This window comes from Drosophila willistoni (genome assembly GCF_018902025.1).
Source record: "Drosophila willistoni isolate 14030-0811.24 chromosome 2R unlocalized genomic scaffold, UCI_dwil_1.1 Seg167, whole genome shotgun sequence".
In the NCBI taxonomy this organism is placed as follows: domain Eukaryota; kingdom Metazoa; phylum Arthropoda; class Insecta; order Diptera; family Drosophilidae; genus Drosophila; species Drosophila willistoni.
In genome coordinates, this window is record NW_025814050.1 from 21,983,361 (window position 1) to 22,003,158 (window position 19,798).

The following is a 19,798-nucleotide window of genomic DNA, read 5'->3' on the forward strand; positions in this document are numbered from 1 at the left end:
TTGTATTCTTATCCTTGCACGATAAGAGCAACAATTTAAACTTTATTTCGAGACAAATTTTTATTATCACATTTTATCAGCTTTGTCAACATTTCTAAGGAGAGACATGCATACAGATTGTGACTTAAGTCAATATCATTTTTATATATCAGATGAATAAATATTTACTTTATTATAATTTTGGAGAAATTTTTAAAAATTCCATAAACAATTTAGTAAAATTTTTATTTATTTATTTAAAAACAATATATGTGGGTGAGTACTATGAATTGGTATTATTGAAATGACCAAAATGAGTTTTCTATTTTTTTGTACTTTTCACTTTCTCTTTTATACACTCATTTATACTCTTTACTCTTTCATATACTCACTATTCATACGGATAAGGTATTAAAGTTTCGGCTACAAAGTTTTAATAATAATTTAAAATTGCCTCCGCCTCTGCCGCAGCCGCTGCCTCTGCCGCTGTTTTATTTAGCTTTGCAGTCGACGTCTCCCAAAGCTATTGACGGACACATGAACACTTGTATATACTTATATATATATTTAGCCTCTGCGAATATTACTGATTAAGTTGAGGTATTCGTTAGTGCATTCGTGCCTCTGAGTGTCAGTGATAACTGCAATTTCCTACAAAGCGGTTCATACCGGCGGCATTCAAATTAAATTAAAAATCGGAAACGTACAAAAATAAAACAAATTTCACATATATAAATGTGTTGTTAAAAAATATATAAATATTTAAGAATAAACAATTTAATAAAGAAAATTAAAGTAAATTTTATAAAAGGTGATTATTTGAATAACAATAAGTTTGGAGATAAATAAAAAGAACAATCATAACTTAGTGAATTATTAACAAATTTTATAAAGGATAAATTTTTAAAATTGGATCCTTCAAAAATGACTGAAATGCCTATAATTTCACCAAGTTAATAGAAATTAGAAAAATGGTGATAAATTTAAAAGAAAGTTTAATACAGCATTAAAATATAATTGTTTTTAAAGGTTTAGTAAAAAATCTGATAGTTCTCCAATTCATTTTTTAACCCCTAGATCCCCAAAAGGGATTTACTAATACTTACTCAATTTAACCCACATCATAACCGGTCAAACAAACCGGCCAAAAATACTTTGGTAATAAAAAACTGGTCTACTTTGCAACTATTGCGAGTTTGTTGCGTAGATTTGGCAATTCCCCTCCCCCTTGTCTTTAAATATAAACAACACATCTATCACTTTTGCAAATTCCGTGAACAAAAAAAAATGAGGAATGGAATGCCAAAATCTTTCAAATTAATAAATAAAAGGTTGACAGGTCTTGAAAGTGTTGAAGTAGTAAAGCAAAAGCCGAGTTATATCTTTTTTTATACTGAACTTTGAGTGCCCTTCATGAATTTGTAGGTCACCAAAAACTTTTGATTTTATTTTAAAACTTTTTCTGCATTGAAAGTGAAAAACTGAAAGAGAAAAAGTGACGGGTTTTTTTTTAAAGTTAGGGTATTCCAATCTAACATTTGAATAGCAAACAGCAATTTGATTAACTTTTATTCACCAAAATCTTTTTACAAGCATGAATTTAATTGCCTCTTTTGTAACCACAATCTCAGCAAATTAGTAATAAAAAAAAAACAAACACTAAAACTATAAACAATTATGTTTAATGCTTTCGAGTTTCAAAAAACCTTGACTAAGCCGTTCAGTGGGTAGATGTAACAACAAATAGCAACGCATGTGAAATTATAACAGTAAATACGAGAAATGAAATGCAATACTAAACAATGTAGCAACAAATTTACTTCCACATGCAATTGATCAATATATAAATAAGTATAGATCTCAATGTCAAGCAACGTTAGGTTTTAGTTTAGTCTAAACAAAAAGCGCAAGTAAAGTTCATTGTGGAAAAAAAGGTTAATTAGAAACATGAGAAAGATTCAATTATGGAATGGGGATTAACAATTGACCCAATTAAATATGCACAAAACACTCAAAGTCTACGAAGAGGTGGACTTTATATATGCTCACTTTGGATATCCGAACACACCCGTGTCTATATATATATATGTAGGTGTCAAAGACTTGAAGGAATGCCGTCTAATCCACTTTGTAATGCAAAATTCATAAATTAATCGCTAATTATAAAAATAATGATGAAATTAACTTGCTGCATTTCAAAACATTATTTCTACGTTTTAGTCTAGAAACTAGACAAATTAGTTCACTGTCTAAGATTAAAGACGTAAAGAGAGAAGAACAAACAACTGTTTAGAAGATTTTTCCATCAAATATTAATATTTACTTAGGCTCTTAAATTTGATTATCATGAAATTTATTTAGTCTGGTTTATTTTTCTTCATAACAAAATGTTTATTGCTTACTATGAATATCAGTTTCACTCAATAATTGGCAGATTGAAACTAATTTCAGGTAAATATTAAACTACAACGCCCTTGCAAGAAAATTACTGAGTTAGAAACTGAAAATATGAAAATATTAGCCCAAACTATATGAATTTTAAATGATTTTATTGAATTTTTTCAACTTAAATAGGAAAACTTGACTATGAGAGTATTTTAGTTAATAGTTTAGCTTAACGTTATAAATATGAATTTATTTATCAATTTTCAAGGCAGCATTTAAAGATTTACTTATTTCATGTTTTTTTTTTGTCTTGTTTTTGCAATTAAATTGGTGATTTTTAAACATTTTCAACTAAATTTAATTAAACAAATTTTCTTAAAAAAAAAATGTGACACATTCTGATGCCTAAGTACCTCGCGTTAAGAGGCAATGAGGAAATGCAAATAGATTTCCATGTTGGATAATATAGACAAGTGGCATTTAAGACAATTTCGCTTAATCTATGAACACAAAACGCAATCTCATTTATGCAAATATGTTAATATAAAATTATACTAAACATAAACTAGAGTTAATGATAATCTGAAGCTAATTAAACTGCCTCTCATCAGTGACATTTTAATTGTCGATGTTAAGACTAATACAAGTACAAAATATACAACCCCAACGCAGATGCAGCTGCACTGGATATGCATATTTGTGCTCTTCCTGCCCGGATTGGGTGCGGGTTATCGTATACTCTTCATGGGACCCTTTCCGGCGCCCAGTCATTGGATGTGGCTGGAGCACTTTCAGCGTGATCTACTCAAACGTGGCCATCAGGTGACCAGCGTGAACAATCATCCTACAAAAAAGCCACACGAGAATCTAACAGAGATCATACTAAGCCCCTCATTTGATATACCCAAACATTGTAAGTCAAAATCGTATATGGATATGTTTATATAGTCGAATAAAACATTTTTAATGCGTTTTATCTTGTTTGCAGTTCCCAAAAAGAACATTTTTAGCATGAGATTTGCCAGCGACTTTCAGAATCTTCAAATGTGGTGGCAAATAGGATTAATGACGACGGAGCACGCACTTCAGGATCCAAAACTAAAGCAATTGATTGCATCTAAAGATGAGCATTTTGATCTGGTGATTTTGGAACAATTCTTCCATGAAGCTTTTTTAATGTTTGGCAAAAAATTCAATTGTCCAGTCGTTACCATAGGTAAGAAGGCACTAAAAGGAACTGACTTACAGTTAGATAAAATTTTAATGAATGAATATTTCTGCAGGCACAATGGGATATGCCGATAATATGGACCATGCCATGGGCATTTTGACTCCTTGGTCTGTTATTCCACATCTCCTGCTATCCCATACGGATCAGATGACATTCAGCCAGCGTGCTTATAATACATATCTCTCAATGTACGACGCCGTAATGCGTCGTTGGTATTATCTACCCAAAATGCAGGAGTTGGCAGAAAAGCATTTCAATAATTACATAGAAGGTAAGACAAAGAATTAATCGATATCAGCTCCAATTTATAGCAATTTTCTTTCTAGGACCGCTGCCTCATGTCCACCAACTGGAGAGAAATATCTCTTTGATGCTAATCAATAGTCATCGTAGTGTGGACCTGCCCCGACCCAGCATGCCGGGTCTAATCAACGTGGGTGGTGCTCACATACAACCAGCTAAGAAACTGCCAGAGGAGTTGCAATCCTTCCTCGACAAGGCCACTCATGGCGTAGTCTACTTCAGCCTGGGTTCCTATATGAAGAGCACGGATATGCCGCCGGAGAAGACAGCCCTCATATTGAAGGCCTTTGGCCAACTGAAGCAGCAAGTTTTGTGGAAATACGAAAATGAATCAATTGGCCAGTTACCCTCGAATGTGATGATTAAGCAATGGATGCCCCAGAATGATATTCTAGCCCATCCGAATATTAAGCTATTCATCACCCATGGAGGCATCTTCGGCACCCAGGAGGGCATCTATTGGGGTGTGCCAATGCTGTGCATCCCCCTCTATGGAGATCAGCATAGGAATTCGATCAAGTCGGTTCGTGAGGGTTATGCTCGATCCCTGATCTTTTCCAAACTCACCACAGATGATTTAGTTCGCAACATAGAGGCCATGATATACGAGCCTCAATACAAGCGGAGTGCCTTGGAGGTGTCGCAACGTTTCCGCGATAATCCCATACATCCGATGGATGAGGCTAGCTACTGGATTGAATACATCATAAGACATGGCGGTGCGAAACATTTGAAATCGCATGGGGCCTTCTTGCCATTGTATCAGTATTTGCTGTTGGATGTATTGTTCTGCGTCCTTTTGGCCGCATGGCTATCCATTTGGCTGCCTTGGCGTATGTTGAGGCGTGTCTATAGATGGTGGGCAGCGGGGAATGAAGCTGCAAAGGTGGATAAGGAAAAGAAACTTTTATAAGAATTGTGATAGATTGTTGATCTAATTTTTAAGTGCCAATAAATAATGTTATATTTGTAAAAGTTTGTATATGTAAAATAGTAATAGTAAAATAGGTACTTTAACTAAGGAGAACTAAATTTCAGGACATCTTTAAAAACCATGTTTTGCATCGAAGAAAAATCAAACAATGACACAAAGAATACCTTGTTTTACGACTTAAAAAACTTACAAAACTATATCTTCATCTTGTGATACCACATAATTACAACTATTATTCTCCATTATCGTGCTATTTAAAATTGCTGCCGTAAGATAGGCAACAAAAATATTATGCCTACGGAAATCTTTCCCTAAAAAATGCCATGAAAATTAATAGACTTATGTTGCTTTAAATTTGTTTTGTTTCTCATTGAAAACTTTGCCATCTTTTAGGATTATTTTTAAAAACAAAACAAAAGTTTGTACATTACTTACTACCCTAATCTTTCCGAATAGATTTGGAATTGGTTTTTTTAATTCGCACTGAAATGTCAACCGTGTTTTGTTTTCGTTTTGTATAATTATATTTAAACTTGCATTAGAAATAATTTCAAATTATTTACATATGCCCAAATCTTATGGAAAGTTAACTAATACTTAAATAAATCTTTTGTTTAGGTACTTTATAATAAGTTGGTGTTCGAAAATTAGGCATTCCAATTTAATTGGAGACTTTTGTTTTTTAAAAAATGTTTGATACTGTGAAACTGTTAGTACCAGCAGATTTAAATAATCATATATTTCTTCAGAGAATAACTATATAGAGGAAATTCCACAACCAACAAAGGAATTGCTTTTCTGACAGAATTCTATACTTCTCAGTGATGACTTCATCTTCTCTGAACTTGTTGCGAATCAGTATAGTTTTGAGTTTTCAACTGAGTGATCATTAGAATGTTACTGAAATTAGATAATTATCTATCAGAGGCAAGGAGCAATTTAAAATCAATAGAAATTGACTGTAAATGAAGACTTGTATTAAGCAATTATATTTTCCAAAATAATACCCTGTTTGATAAATGTGGTAAACTCGTGCCACACAATAAATAATTTGTCTTAGAATAGAATATGTTTATAAAGTTATCGAGTTGATAATATCAAGAAATAAAAATACAAACGTTTATTGAAAAAATAATTTATTTTTTGCTCTTACTATAAATATTCATTAGATGGATCATTTTTATATGAAGAATGTAATATTATTTTGAAAATTTAACGATGCCATATAAAAAAATATTCAGAAGTGGGCTTTTCTTGCTTTGACTGATGCAAATGAGTTGATGAGCTCTTCAAAGTCCAATTCTCTGGCCAGTTGTGCTTCCAAACACAGGGTAGCTAGACTTGACACTCTAGTTTGGGTCGAGCAGGACCGATGAAAGTTTTTTATTCTTGCCAAAACACTGAACGACCGCTCACCACTCGCAACAGATACTGGAATTGTGCAAAATATACGCAGAGCAATGCAAACGTTTGGGAAAAGTCTGTTCAATTTCTTCGCACTAATGGCATTGAGTAAATCAAATGGAGGCAGTCGAGGTCCAAAATTTGCTTCGTATATATTCTTGAGGTGTATAACTTCTTTTGCAATCGCATAAAAATATATACGTATGCAACGTTATAGCGCGTGATGTTTGGAACTTACAAATGTCTGATTTCCTAACGTTCAAACGAAAAATTTAGACAGTTTTTTTTTGTTTTACATAAAACCATTTTTCGAAGGTTGGGCCCGGGCCCGTGTTCATAATGCCTGATTACGATTAGTAGATAATACACAAGTGACATTCTTTTACGGTTCAGATAAAGTTGTAAAGGTACATATTAAACTTTTCCAAAATTTGAAAATTTCGATCAAAAACCGGGCCCCGCTAAAAACTTCGGGCCCGGTGGGAATCCCACCTTTACCACCCCCCTCTCGTCGGGCCTGTGTACAAGTCTAATAAATGTTCCAAATTTTTATACAAGTATTCTGCAGGGTAAAGAGAATTCCTTGTGGCTTACCTTTTGCAAAAGTTTCGTCTGCTGCATGATGACTTTTCCTTTCTAATTTATAAGTAGTTTTCCGGTTTTGCTCACTTAAGCCTTTTGGCATGACTAGTTATTTTTTGGCCAATGTTGTTGTTGTTGGAAAATTCGTTTTTTTATTAATAATCAATAGTTTAGCGAAGCTTGAGCAGAAGATTTTTCTTCGATCAATCACGAAGCATCGGTGGTTCAGTGGTAGAATGCTCGCCTGCCACGCGGGCGGCCCGGGTTCGATTCCCGGCCGATGCAAATTAACTTTTTTTTTCAATTTTATTTCTAAATTTATACTTTTCTTTTATGCACATTTATAAATATTTTTAACTAAACCTATAATCTGGATGTTTAACAAAATAAATGAATTTCAAATGTGTTTTAATTATTATTATCAATGAAGATTTTAATTACCAAAGTAATTCACTCCCGGAAAAACTAAGTATTTACTGCATTTGACGGTAAATTTTACCTAATATTTGTTTGTACCTTAAGCAAAAAGCACTAGAGAATCCATTGAATTTATAAGACAATGCCTAGATTAAAGATTAAATTTTAAATTTAAATAAACTTACCGAGAATTACCTTGGGGTACATGTTCAGATTGTAATAATGCCATTAGTATTGATCCTATCCTATCATATCTTACTATCTCTTGCAGAAAATCTGTCTTTCTGCCCTTCTATGTATATTCGCTATATATTCAGTCTTTCTCTATCTTTCCTTATACTTATATCAGTTTGCAGATGCAGTTTAATATTGCCGGCAGTTTAAGGAGAAACAATATAGACAGAACTCACAGAACCAGGAGAAATAGCTCAATAATAATTATTTGGATTATTAGAAAACTCTTTAAGCCTTTTTTTGGGTAACGATTGTTCATCAATCATCAGAGAAGTTGGCATGTTTATAAATGTATTAAAGACATGAGATTCCATTCAAGATATTCGTATTTTCAAGTTTCCATTGTCATATCGACTCAATTATTGCTGCTTACTCGGAAATTTGTTCAATCAAATGTTTTATTGTATGTTTTTTCTTGTTTTAAACGATTTTCACTTGTACAATACACATTGGTTTCGCAGTTAGTTTTCAGTAAATTAATATGTTTTATTATATTATTTGGTGTTTTGCCATCACCCGCACACGTCGTTTGCTATATATATGGAGTGTATATATATAATACATATATATATATATGCTGATACCTAATGCCATATGCAATATGCATATGACAAGGTCAAATGCAAGGTTATGCCAAAGAGAACGCCAGTTACAACTTGAATGCTAAATGAATCAATGAAATTTGGCACTAAATTGTGATTAAAAGGCTCTTCAAAATGTCAGTTGAAAGTGAGTAAAAAACACAAGCGAGTTTTGTTTTAAAATTTTCAAAAATTATGCATTATATTGTATTATAATGTTTTACGTTTTGTTTTTTTTTCTTTTTAGTTTTTGTTTCTTTTTTTTTGCTTTGAATTAGTTTTGTTTTTTTCTTTTTGTTTTTGTTGTCGTTTAGTTAGAGTTTAAATAGCATAATTAATTAATTATAGGTGTTGTTGTTGGTTTTTGTTCTATTGTAAGTTAATTTTTAATACAATTCATTTAGTTGTAAATTATTGTAAATTTTAGGACTAATATAAGAAATTTATATGTTCATAGATTATATGAATATACATATAATATAATTATATAATTGTTGTAAATACAATTAAATATTTAACTATTTAATTACAGAAGAAAGTGCTGTTTATTTCATTTTTGTTTTGGAAAATTACTAAATGTTAAAATCCGATACATTTTCGAAGCACTTTTTCACGATTGTTTTGTCCATATTTATATATATGTGTGCATATATGTAGAAATCTATATATAATTGTGATTAGGGGAATACATAAGTTGAATAAATGTTTATAAATTTTCAATTTTGGAATATGCAATTGTTTGTTTGTTGGTTTTTTTTTTTTTGTTTTTTGACACAAAAATTTTTGGAAAACACTTTCGATCTTTTAACGAAGACATTATTTTTCATAGTTTCTTTGTCTAGCGTTATTATTTAATTATTTTGACTAATTTCTTTAACGAAAGTTTTTGGGAGAAAGAAAATTAAACCAAGGCATAAACTAAGCGCACTTTGCATTATTCATTCTCATTAACATCAACATCATTCATCAATTATTCACTCATTCATTCATCAACATGTTCATTGTTTGCATCACACGCCTTAAACTCAAATATATAACACTTAACATATACAAAAATTATTGATTAAACTTAACACGTTTAAGAATTTAATTCAGGCTAAACAAAATATTATTGCCAGACGAAAAAAAAAAAACAGAAACCTATATTATAATCATAATAACTATAACATGCGCACAGAAGAAACAAAAGAGAACAGAAACTTAAACTATTATATATTTATTACTCTTTACATTAGTTGTTAATGCACACAAAATACAAATTAGTAAATGTGATTTGCCAGTTGTTTGTTGTTGTTGTTGTTGTTGGTTATGGTTTCAAATAAATATTAGTTTGGTTTGTTTTTTTTTGTTTTAGTTATCCCGCCCGTTGATTTAGTTGTGTTTTTGTTTTTTCTGTTTGCATCGTTAGTCTAAACACTAGGAGTTATTCTCACAGTCATCGGATTTGTGCTAAGTGCCCAAGTTACTTAATAGATCGGCACAGTTATTGACCATCATAAGATAGTCACCATTGTCAAGATTTCCAGCGGCCGTGGCCAATTGCTCATGATTGCTGCCGCCACCAGATACTCCTCCTACTCCTCCTCCTCCTCCTGCAACGGCACCATTGTTAACTCTGTCAATTTGTCTGCAATTAGGAGAATTCATTTATTATTAGTTATTAATTATTTATCGCATTTCTATTAGCTATTTCATTTCAAAACTCACCTATTTGGTGCTACGCTGCTCAACATATTCCTGGACATAATTAAAGCATTCTCCAGTTCCTTTACCAACAAGGGATTCTTCACCCTCGAATGCAATTGTACAATTGCCTGCGTGGTTGAATAGAGTTTCATGCATAGATTCTTGACATCGGCTTCAGCTGGAGAGGATCGGGATGAAAATAAAGAAGTTTAGAAGTTGTCCATTTTGAAATTTTCAAGATTTTCCCGTTCACTTACAATCTACACCTTCGTAATCCTCTGTTGATCCAATAGCTCCACGTTGTCTTGTCACATTGTTGGGGCTATTGCTATTGATCAATTTAGATTTGTGATCAAAGGCCAAATTTCTAGGTCTCGGGGGTACAATGGGCTTATTATTAGCCGTACTATTTGGAGTCTCTTCCGAACTGGAATCGTCTTGTAAGGGGACAGCTAAGAGTGGTGAATTTTACACATATAATTTCAGTGAGTTAGTTAGTTGAATGTAAGTAAGTAATTACCATTACTAAAGTTAGATGTCTTGCGGCGATTGTTATTGACATTGTTGATTTTGCTGCTATATTGTCGATTGGCAGCTACAAGAAAATGGATTTCATGGATTAAATGTCTATGGAAATTATGAAGTCGAAACTTACCAATGGGTCCATTGCTTCTGCCTTGTCCATTGCTGGCGCTACGCAAACGATTGCTATCCTCGGAGTCGCTCTACGGAATGGACAATCTCTCATTAAATTGTCGAAACTTTTTAATATGAGCTACTTACACCCTGATTAAGGACATTCATGGAATTGCTGGAAGCACCTAGACCTGTTTTACCCTGCAAACTATTTCGTTTGCTGGCGGATCTAGTGACATTGCCGTTGCGATGCTGTGCCTGAGGCTTCTGTGGAGTTCCATTTGTTTTGCTTGCTAAAAACCAAAAGGAAATTATGAGAATTCAAAAGGGTTTAATGGGTTAATGGTCGCTTACGCTTGCCAAAGTTGCCCATATGCAGATCACTTAGGGAGCATGCTCGACGTATGGAAGACGATTCCTCAATGGGCATGGGATTAAGCGTTTTGGGATTACCTGGAAAATTGTTAAATCGGAATGGACTATTAGTAAAGGATTGGGGATAAAACAATCAATATCTAAGTGCGATATAATACGAATGATTGAATCGAGTGTCTTGAAAATCAAAGTATACGAAAATTAAAAGACAACTTAATTGATTGAATTAAATTTTTTTTCTTGGGTGCTGCATAAAAATGAAAGTGGAAACTGAAGAGGCGATGTTACAACAAACAACAACCAAGGCAGAATCAGGTATCAAACCTTCAACGTCCAACATATCCTCATCCTCGAGAGTGTTTTCTTCATTCTCCTCCTCGTCATCATCATCATCATCATCGTCGTCGTCGGCTACAACTTCTTTGGCCAGTTCCACATCATCATGAGGATGATAGGTAAAATCGGCGCTCTCCAAGACATCGGGCAAACTGCAATTGCGTCGTATGTTTCTCGCATAGGCACACAAATCTGCATCACTGGTGGACAACTGCTCATCCTCAAGTTGCTGTTGCTGCTGCTCTTGCCCATTCTTGGCCAACATATCAAAATTCATGGTCAGACTCTTGACATAACCCTTCTCCTTGGAATTGCAATTGAAGGGACGCAAGCGTGTCTCGGTGGCCATGCGAATCTGCTCCATTTTGCGCTCCTCCATGGCAATTAATTTCTCAATTATATCAATCTTCTTGGCTATATTATGACACTGATGACTCGTCGAGTGCGATCCCCCCCGCTCTTTGTTGTTATCCATATTCTTGCGATATTTTTCTCGCTCTTGCTGTATCTCATCGACCACTGCCTGGAGTTGTGGTTTCGTGTACAATTTGAGGGATTGCATATGCTCCAGATTTTCGGGGGCATTTCCGTTCTCAGCGAAATACATTTCAAAGCTACGTTCCCCGTAATCACTGCCCACTTCAAGCTGCTTGGATTCCTCCTCCTTCAACCGCTTGGCCTCCTGCTGCCTTTTGGCACTGGGCGTATACTTAATCTGAGAGACGGTATTGAAGCGCACACTGATCTTTGGACGGCCACGCTGACGCATGCTAGTTGCTCGACGGCTACTCTCACTGGTATCGAAGCGGGAGACTTTCTTCAGACAACTCTGTGTGGCCAGGGCTCCACTGCTGACACTACTCCTCATGGCCGGACGACGTTGTTGATACTCCCGTTGCTTCTCCCTCTCGAATTTCTGAAGATTGTGCTCGAATTGCTGGACCACACTGGCGGTTCTCGACTGGCAATTCTTTTGCTGTTTGTTCTGCTCCAAACAAGAGAGTGTACTCATTAGGTTTTGCGGCTTGGCAGGCACTGGAGGCTTGGGTTTTAGTGGCTTCCGCACAAAGAGATGTTCTCCTCCCCCAGCTCCGCCTCCGCCACGCAGCGATGGATTCTGCATGGGATTGGAGTTGCGTTGATGACGCTGTTGAGCAAAGTCTGTGCTCAGAGACTTATTGACACCTGAAGTGTATTGCTTATTCTTGGACCTCATGGTGGGAATATGCTCCATGGCCTGAGGTCCTACGGGTCCTGCTATCCTCGGATAGGTTTTTGAATTGGGCAACGGTTTCAATGGCTCCAAATTGTAGCCCGTCACATCGAAGCTATCGTATGTGGCTGCTGCTGATGCCGTCGCCGTGGCCTGTCGCATGTAGTAATCGAAGCTGCCGTAAGCATTGGGACTATTGCCATAGGATTTGGACACGGGTCCATGGATGATGAAATTGCGTATGCCTGCATGTCGCTGCATGGCATGAGGAATGGGTCTCTGGTCGAGAATGGCCTGCTCCAAGGGGGCACTCTTGCAATCGCTTTCATCCGAGAGGACACTCTCCAAGCTATTGCAATAGCTGCCGCCATCGGATAGCAGGGATTCCTGACTTTGCTCATACGGCATTTGGCCGGAGCTGCTCAAAAAGAAACTGGCACTCGAATGTCGCTGCGTTTCCAGAAACCGTGCCTCATCTAAACGCCGTTGGCTGGCAGCAAATTGCTCGGGTTGCAGTATATCCGACAGAGAAACCTTTCGTTCACACTGATAGATCTCTCTGTAGACATAGTACTGGGTACGTCCACCTACCCGAGGTGGTGTAGCTGTGGGCGTCGATTCGCCGGTGGAACCCAGGCCCCTCAGATTTGCCGGCACGGAGCAGGATGAGGGGAATGGTGTTGGTATGTCATCCATATCTCCATATTTCCTTGTTATCTCATCGATCATCTTCTCGGTATCGGCATGAATCATGTCCAGTATGGTTCTGGCGTCATCGGCGTAGACGGAATGCCGTTTGGGCTCTGCAACAACTCCACTTCTGTCCGTCTCCGCTGACCATTCAACTTCCTCATGCACTGGCGATACTGGACAGGACTTGTAATGCTTCAGAATACTCGGCGTTCGACGATTATTTCCACCAGGATTGCGTTTCACCCCCAAACGAGGAGCTGTCTGTGTCGTGCGAGCACAATTCGTTCCACCGAAAGGAACTCCAGGAGGCGGATGTATCTGATGCACACCCACATGATGTGGATAGGGTGGATAGTGTTGTTGCACTTGCCGCATCGTTTGGAAATTCTGTTGCAGTTTCGATTTGGGGGCGGCACAATTGAAGAATTGCTGGGAACACGAACCATACCCTGCTGGAGCAACAGGAGCTGTAGCTGGCGGAGGTTTAGGTGGAGGTGGAGTGGGTTGCTCTATGGTGGGGCTAATATACTGCGAACTTTCATGGGAAGCAACAACTGATTGGGTTAGTAATACAATTCGAATTGGGGGAAAATACAATCAAGTAATACAAAATATTTGTTTTGGTTTACCACAATTGAGCGCAAAGGACAGCAATAAAGAGATAGATAGATATATATATATAGCAAACAACTGGATAGATTTTCAAAATTTCAAATATTAGCCTACAAAGGGTAACCAAACTATATTTAATTGTGGTCTTTTAGCTTTCGATTCCTCACCTGGTTTTGTGTAACGTCCTGGGCCGCCAACTGTTGTCCTGGAATTATCCAAGTTGCCAGCTAAACTCAAGTCCGATATGCTGCGACTGCCCCGCAGGGGTCTATGTCCGACCTGTGGAATCAACAAATCAAAAGTTAAGTTAAAGTTTAGACAAAGCTCCTCAAATTAGTTGCATTTTCAAAGCATTTTGCTTATGCGGGGAGGGGGTTAAACTAAATGCCACACAAGCTTTCCCGCGGGGGGCGAAAGGGTTATCTTGTCAAGCAAGTTTTATGCTGCATGTTGTTAGTGTATGCTGATTGTCGTTGTTCAAATGGTTGTTTTATTTTTAGACTTGTTTGTGATGCCTTTGCCAATGCTTAGGAAATCTGACTACTCCTATAGGCAGATCCACCCAACAAGCATCGGTGGTTCAGTGGTAGAATGCTCGCCTGCCACGCGGGCGGCCCGGGTTCGATTCCCGGCCGATGCATAAGTATCTTTTTTTTTGATTCTGTTTTTCTACTATAGTTGGACTTCAATTCCAATAAATTATTAAATTCATGTAAGTGAACGTTTTTTGATAGAATATTTAAATAATTTCAACTATTTTAAACAATATAAAACGTTACTTCAAGAGTCTATAAAGATTTTTTTAAGAAAATTATTTAAACTCATTATTTCACTGAAAGCTTATAGAATGTTTGTAATAGAGACCTGCACGAGTACATTCGAAACGGAAAACGAAATCCCTCTACACTGAGGCAAATGAGTGTATTCGTGCAGGACTCTAGTTTGTAAAATATCAGACAAATTTAAATAGAGAGCTTTACAATTTCTTAAATAAAAATTGATTTAAATTGTAAATTGACCAATGAAAAGTTGTATAATTTGTCTAGAGTTATTTTATCTGTGATATTTTCTCTTCGAAATCGAAATAAAAAGAATTCGATGAATCTTTAAAAATATCCTAAGATTGCATAGAATAGATTCTGATTTATATCTCTCTTTATATTCCTAAAATTTATAAATTTTTGTAACTTTTGCCTAAAAAAATTATCTTGAGTTAAGCAAAAACTAAGCAAAGTCATCCTTGTTATATAGGAACTAGTGAAAAAGTTTTTAGCATTATGTTTAAAAAAGTTATTTTTAAGGAGATTTATTTCTTTTGGTATCAGAGAAAATTTAATCTTTTAAATATTAATATTATTTATGTTATTTGGCGTAAATGAAAATTATCCTAACGATATTTTTTTCGCTATGATTTCTATCAGTTTTGATTTAAATGAGTTTTAAATACCATCAAGTTAAGTTCTCATAATGTAGGAAGCAAACCTGAAGATGATTTGTGTGTTAGATCGTCATAGAATGTGAGTGTATCATGATGGAAAGAGTCCTTGACACTGTCTTTAAAGTTAGTATTAACGGTCTAAATAACTTTCCATGAACTAGCAACTTATACGTTAATGTTAGTCTGAAGCTGAGTGTGTCAATGCGGTTAGAGAGATAGCCGCTTTGGATTATGTGTCAGTTTTGGTAAGCGTCAATTCCAAAAAAACAAAAGAAACAAATTTGTAGTCAACTCGTTCGCTCACCTCGGCTATGGCACTAAGCTTTGTTGTGCCCTAAATATGGGGAAAGGATTTGTTTTATTTTGTGTTTTTTTTTTTTGTTTTGGTCGTTTTGAGTGCGGGGAAGGACAAGAGGAACAGACACCAAAATAAATGACGAAACACATAAAACAAAAAACCCGAAAAAGAAAAACGGAAAAGAAAGAAAATAAAAACAAAAAAGAATAGTCAACAAAAAGCGAAAAACGAAACAAAAATAAAAACTTAACCAAGGCCAGGGCAAGGCTATACATAAACATCATGTGTATATATATATATGTATATAAACTCACATTCTCCAATTGCTGTTTGACCTTGTTGATGACCTGCAGCAGTTCCTCCTTCTTGGTGCTGGTATATGACTTAGTTATGGTGGGCGGAGCCGCAACGCCGCCTTTGCCATTCTCTGTGGCGTTGTGCTTGGCGCTGATACTGCGACGACCTGCAGAGAATCGAGATGAGAAATGAAAACTGACAGTGATGGGAAATTACTACTACTTCTACTTACTGCTGGTGCCTCGTTCCATGGGCGTTGTGCCGGGTCCTTCGGGCAAAGCCGCATGCAGAAAACTATTCGCCGTTTGTGGCAGATTCTCGGAACTGCCGCCCAGCGTGGAGGCCAGTGAACGTTCTGCATTGTCGGCACTCGGCGTGGAGCCTTCATCCTCGGTATCTGAGGTCCCTGTGCCAGTGCCTGTGCTGGCCGTATGGGTGCTCCCATTGCCACTACTGCCTCCCACGGGGGGCAACTGTAGGCCAGATTTCTCAAACTTTTGTCGTCGCACAGATTTGCGCAACTCGTCCTCATTCATGGCGGTCACTTTGAAGTCTCTGTGGAAGGTAGTACATGCATTTAATTTAATTTCCTGACCCTTGCTGAAGTCATTTAGTTCACTTACGTTGGCGTGCTTGGAGCCATATTATTGTAGAACATTCCATGATCCGAACTAGTCCTCTCGCCATCGGATATATCCTCAACATCGCCATCATGATCATGGGTATGCGGCGTGTCGAAACGCAGTCCAGGCTTACGCTTGTCAGCCAGAGGCAGAGGGAGACGCTGCTGCTGTTGGGCAGCATTTGTCATGGCACCATTACTAGAGGATGAGGCGGAGGCAGTTACCAAAGTGGTTACAGTCCCATTGTTGCTGCTGCCAATGAATTTGAGTTCTCGACGCGTCTCCATGCCCGAATCAATGGACGAATCTTCGCTCAGATATGTTTGATTGTACATGATGTCCTTGGAGGAGGCGCTATTATAGTCAGAGGTCTGAACATTCACAGCACTATGGCCACCCACTGAGGAGACGGTGCCCAGGGGGCTCTCCGAATTGGAGCGCAAATCATCGGCCTCCAATTGACTACTGCGTTGAGCCCAGCGACCACGGGCACGTGGAGCAAACTGCTGACTCGGCGACGAGCTGAGATTGCCCATCGAGGAGGCGGCATGGAGAGCAGGCACAGAGGAACCAACACTGGGTGTTGGTATGGACAGGGCACCGCTATCCGACTCGCCTCCAGCAGCTGCCTTACGCATGGCCCACTGTGGCAATTGCCCCACATCGGATAATCTGTCGGAGACCACGAACTTGGGAGGCTGGGACTCCAGCTCGCTGGTTGGGGTCTCTACGCCCTCAGGAGGCGATATTGCCGACATGGGTCTCTGCAGAGGGGCATGACCCGAACGTAGGCGCTGCTGGGACATTCTTGCCTGCATGGTGACTATCATATCGTGTGGCACTTGCCAAATGAAGATGCAGCCATCACCGCTGGCCGATATCAGATGGCGACAATCATTGGTAAACTTCAATCCCGTGACCAATTCACTATGCCCGTACATTCTGGCCATGCACTCGCTCGAGTAATAGTCATAGACAGCCAGAGTTTTGTCCGTGCACGAGGTGGCCACATAAATTCCACTGGGATCCAGGCTCAATTTGATCAGACTGCCCTCATCCGAATGGGAACCCTTGAAGGTTTTTGTCTGCTTGGCATTCTGTGTGCCATAGACACGCACATTGCGATCCTGGCAGGCGGTGAGGATATGTTTGGCATTAGAGTCGACTTCCATGTCGTAGAGTGTGGTCTTGCCGGAGGTATTGGTGCCCCTCATAAAAATGTTACCCTGTCAATTGGAATTTAATTGTTAGTAATTCGATTGGAGAAACTTTTCTTTCCCAACTCACTTGAAAACTTCTAAACATAATGGATTTATCGGCGCCGCAGCTTATCATCTGGAAATTGAGGCCAGCACCCACAAATTTAATGGAAGTTATGGACGAACTGTGATCATCAAGAGTTTGCAGAAGTAAATAGTCCTGAGCAACATCGAAGACATGAATCAAACGATCTCGACTGGCACTGGCCAACAGATTTCGTTCAATCTTGTCATTGGAGTACTCCAGACACAACACTTCTGATTCATGGGCTTCGATGGTGGTCAGAAGCTTTAGATTGACCAGACTATAGACACGGATATTGCCACAGCGATCGCCACTGGCCAAATGCTGCAGCTCTGGACTGATCTTGATGCAACGCACTCCATTGCGTCCATCGTAGGTTGAGTTGCCCGTCTTGTCGAACAGAGATGAGCCCTGATCCTTGATGAACTGCAGCTCCTCGTCACTATAGATGATTTTCAGTAAGTCCTTTGAGTAAATATTCTTGCGGTAGATCTCATTGTTGGCGCAACCGTCTAGTCCCCAGACACGTATGGTATCATCCGAGGAGCATGTGACAAAACAATCCTCTGGCAATGTATGCGACAATTCACGTTCCAAATTATATGGCACAGTCTCCACGCCCCAAATGCACGTGGAGTGATAGAGGAAGGAATGTGATTTGCCCACACGTGAGATATCACGAAGATCCCAAATGTAAAGCGAGTGATCATTGTAGACGCAGCTGACCTGAAAAGCACAAAGAAATGTAATTAAATGGGTTGCAATAGGAACGGAAAGAAAATAACTCACCTTGGAGCGCTGCTCATCGAAAACCATGGCAATGCAATCAGGAAATTTGGCCTGCTGTGGCACAGACATTATGTGATTGATTTGTATGCCCTGTGCCACATCCACACCAAGATAATGAGTCCTTGGCAATGTGGTCACATACTCCAATGTGGCAGCATTGAAAATACGTATTATGGACTCGGCACAACCCACGAGTATGAAGCGTTCGTTAACGCAAATGCAATTGGCGTTACTGGTGCGGCACTGCACCCACTTGTCGAGCAGACGGCGTGAACTGAATTCGACAAGATGACCCTGTCGGGTGATGGCATATGTACTCTCCGAACAGATTCCCTTGCCGCAGGCAACGGCACAGAAATCATTATCTCTTAAATCACCCAAAATGGCGCTGCGTCCCATTAGAGGAATGGGATCCTTGTACTGGAAAAAAAAAGGAAAATCATTTAGAAATCTCTTTCTCTTCAAACTAAATGCATCAACTAACCTTTCGTCCTCCTTCCAGATACCAATATTTAACATGACGATTGCCCACAGTGACAAAATAGCTGCCATCCTCAGAAAAACAAACTGCTGCCACTTTCGAGCTAATCTTATTCGAGGCCATTTTCAAATTGGCACGCCAATCGAACACATTGACAATCATGTCGTGCTGCGAACCAACCGATACCAAATACTTGCCCGTGGGCGAGAAGGCCTACAACAAAACGATGGAACGATGAAATGGATTTAGCATTGAACGAGTTGAATAAACAGTAAGATGGAGACTTACCACACATGTGACGGCATATTTGTGATCCACGAATTCGGCAATCACATTGCCGCCCGTGCAATGCTCCAGATTGCCATTGGGCGCTTCCAGCTCCCAGACTTTAATGGCAGGATTGATGCCGCACTCGCCGGTGGCCACATAACGGCCGCATCGCGAGAAGGCAACGGATGTGAATGCTTTGCGGGAGGTATTGACCAGATAGGCTTGCGTATGACGTTTCGCATTGAACAGGACCACAGTGCAACTGAAATAAAAAAGAGTTGAAATTTAAGCATCGCATTAAATCACAAAATTTGATGCCCACAATGTCCTTGACCAAAGGCTTGTCATTGCCAGGGAGCACATTCAAAATGCACAAGGATATCCCGCACACATACACATGACCACGCGTGCCATTGAGGGCGGAAAAACGTCACAAGAAAAGGTCGCTTTCCATTCAACATTCTTTCTTTTTGCGTTTAACCTCATGGCCTGTCGCTTCGACTAGCAGTTGTTGGTTTAAGCTCGGTTCCTTTTCCCGTTCCCTTCCCGGAAACTGTATGCCCGCTCTTTTGGGTTGCCAATTCTATGGCACTTTCTCTTACACTTGTTTGCAGAGCTTTTCCATTAATGGTTACAGTTTTCTGCCTGAATTCCCTTAAATAATTAGATTCCAAATAATGTGCCACTGCTGCTGCTTGTGTCTTGAACATGACATTT

At 38.3% G+C, this 19,798-nt stretch overlaps 2 protein-coding genes and 2 non-coding genes across 8 annotated transcripts in view; 3 read left to right on the forward strand and 1 right to left on the reverse strand.

Moving 5' to 3' along the window:
* Positions 1-764: 764 nt before the first annotated feature.
* Positions 765-4,873, forward strand: LOC6642046 (UDP-glucosyltransferase 2). The gene is made up of 5 exons (XM_002065594.4): positions 765-790; positions 3,037-3,277; positions 3,353-3,580; positions 3,648-3,866; positions 3,922-4,873. Exons 2-5 carry the CDS (start codon positions 3,037-3,039, stop codon positions 4,809-4,811), a joined length of 1,578 nt encoding a protein of 525 aa, XP_002065630.2. The 5' UTR covers positions 765-790; the 3' UTR covers positions 4,812-4,873.
* Positions 4,874-7,032: 2,159 nt separating this feature from the next.
* Trnag-gcc lies at positions 7,033-7,103 on the forward strand. Its single transcript has one exon. It is a non-coding gene; the product is annotated as a tRNA-Gly (tRNA).
* Positions 7,104-9,398: 2,295 nt separating this feature from the next.
* Positions 9,399-19,798, reverse strand: part of LOC6642045 (mitogen-activated protein kinase-binding protein 1) — a 77,061-nt gene continuing 66,661 nt past the window's right edge. For 2 of the 5 annotated variants that reach the window (XM_023175943.2, XM_023175944.2), the window contains 15 exons: positions 19,100-19,343; positions 18,815-19,024; positions 18,331-18,750; positions 17,545-18,267; positions 16,258-17,483; positions 15,867-16,189; positions 15,652-15,800; positions 13,769-13,880; positions 10,727-10,825; positions 10,520-10,665; positions 10,392-10,461; positions 10,257-10,331; positions 9,994-10,188; positions 9,758-9,914; positions 9,399-9,677 (listed from right to left, as the gene is read on the reverse strand). In XM_023175943.2, the coding sequence (XP_023031711.1) occupies positions 9,500-9,677; positions 9,758-9,914; positions 9,994-10,188; positions 10,257-10,331; positions 10,392-10,461; positions 10,520-10,665; positions 10,727-10,825; positions 13,769-13,880; positions 15,652-15,800; positions 15,867-16,189; positions 16,258-17,483; positions 17,545-18,267; positions 18,331-18,750; positions 18,815-19,024; positions 19,100-19,343 (4,327 nt within the window). In that variant the 3' untranslated portion in view covers positions 9,399-9,499. Of the gene's footprint in view, positions 9,678-9,757; positions 9,915-9,993; positions 10,189-10,256; positions 10,332-10,391; positions 10,462-10,519; positions 10,666-10,726; positions 10,826-11,071; positions 13,544-13,768; positions 13,881-15,343; positions 15,374-15,651; positions 15,801-15,866; positions 16,190-16,257; positions 17,484-17,544; positions 18,268-18,330; positions 18,751-18,814; positions 19,025-19,099; positions 19,344-19,798 lie in introns of those variants that run through there. The other 3 variants (XM_047010923.1, XM_047010924.1, XM_047010925.1) reach the window with 3 other exon arrangements.
* On the forward strand, positions 14,171-14,241 carry Trnag-gcc. The gene has a single exon. It is a non-coding gene; the product is annotated as a tRNA-Gly (tRNA).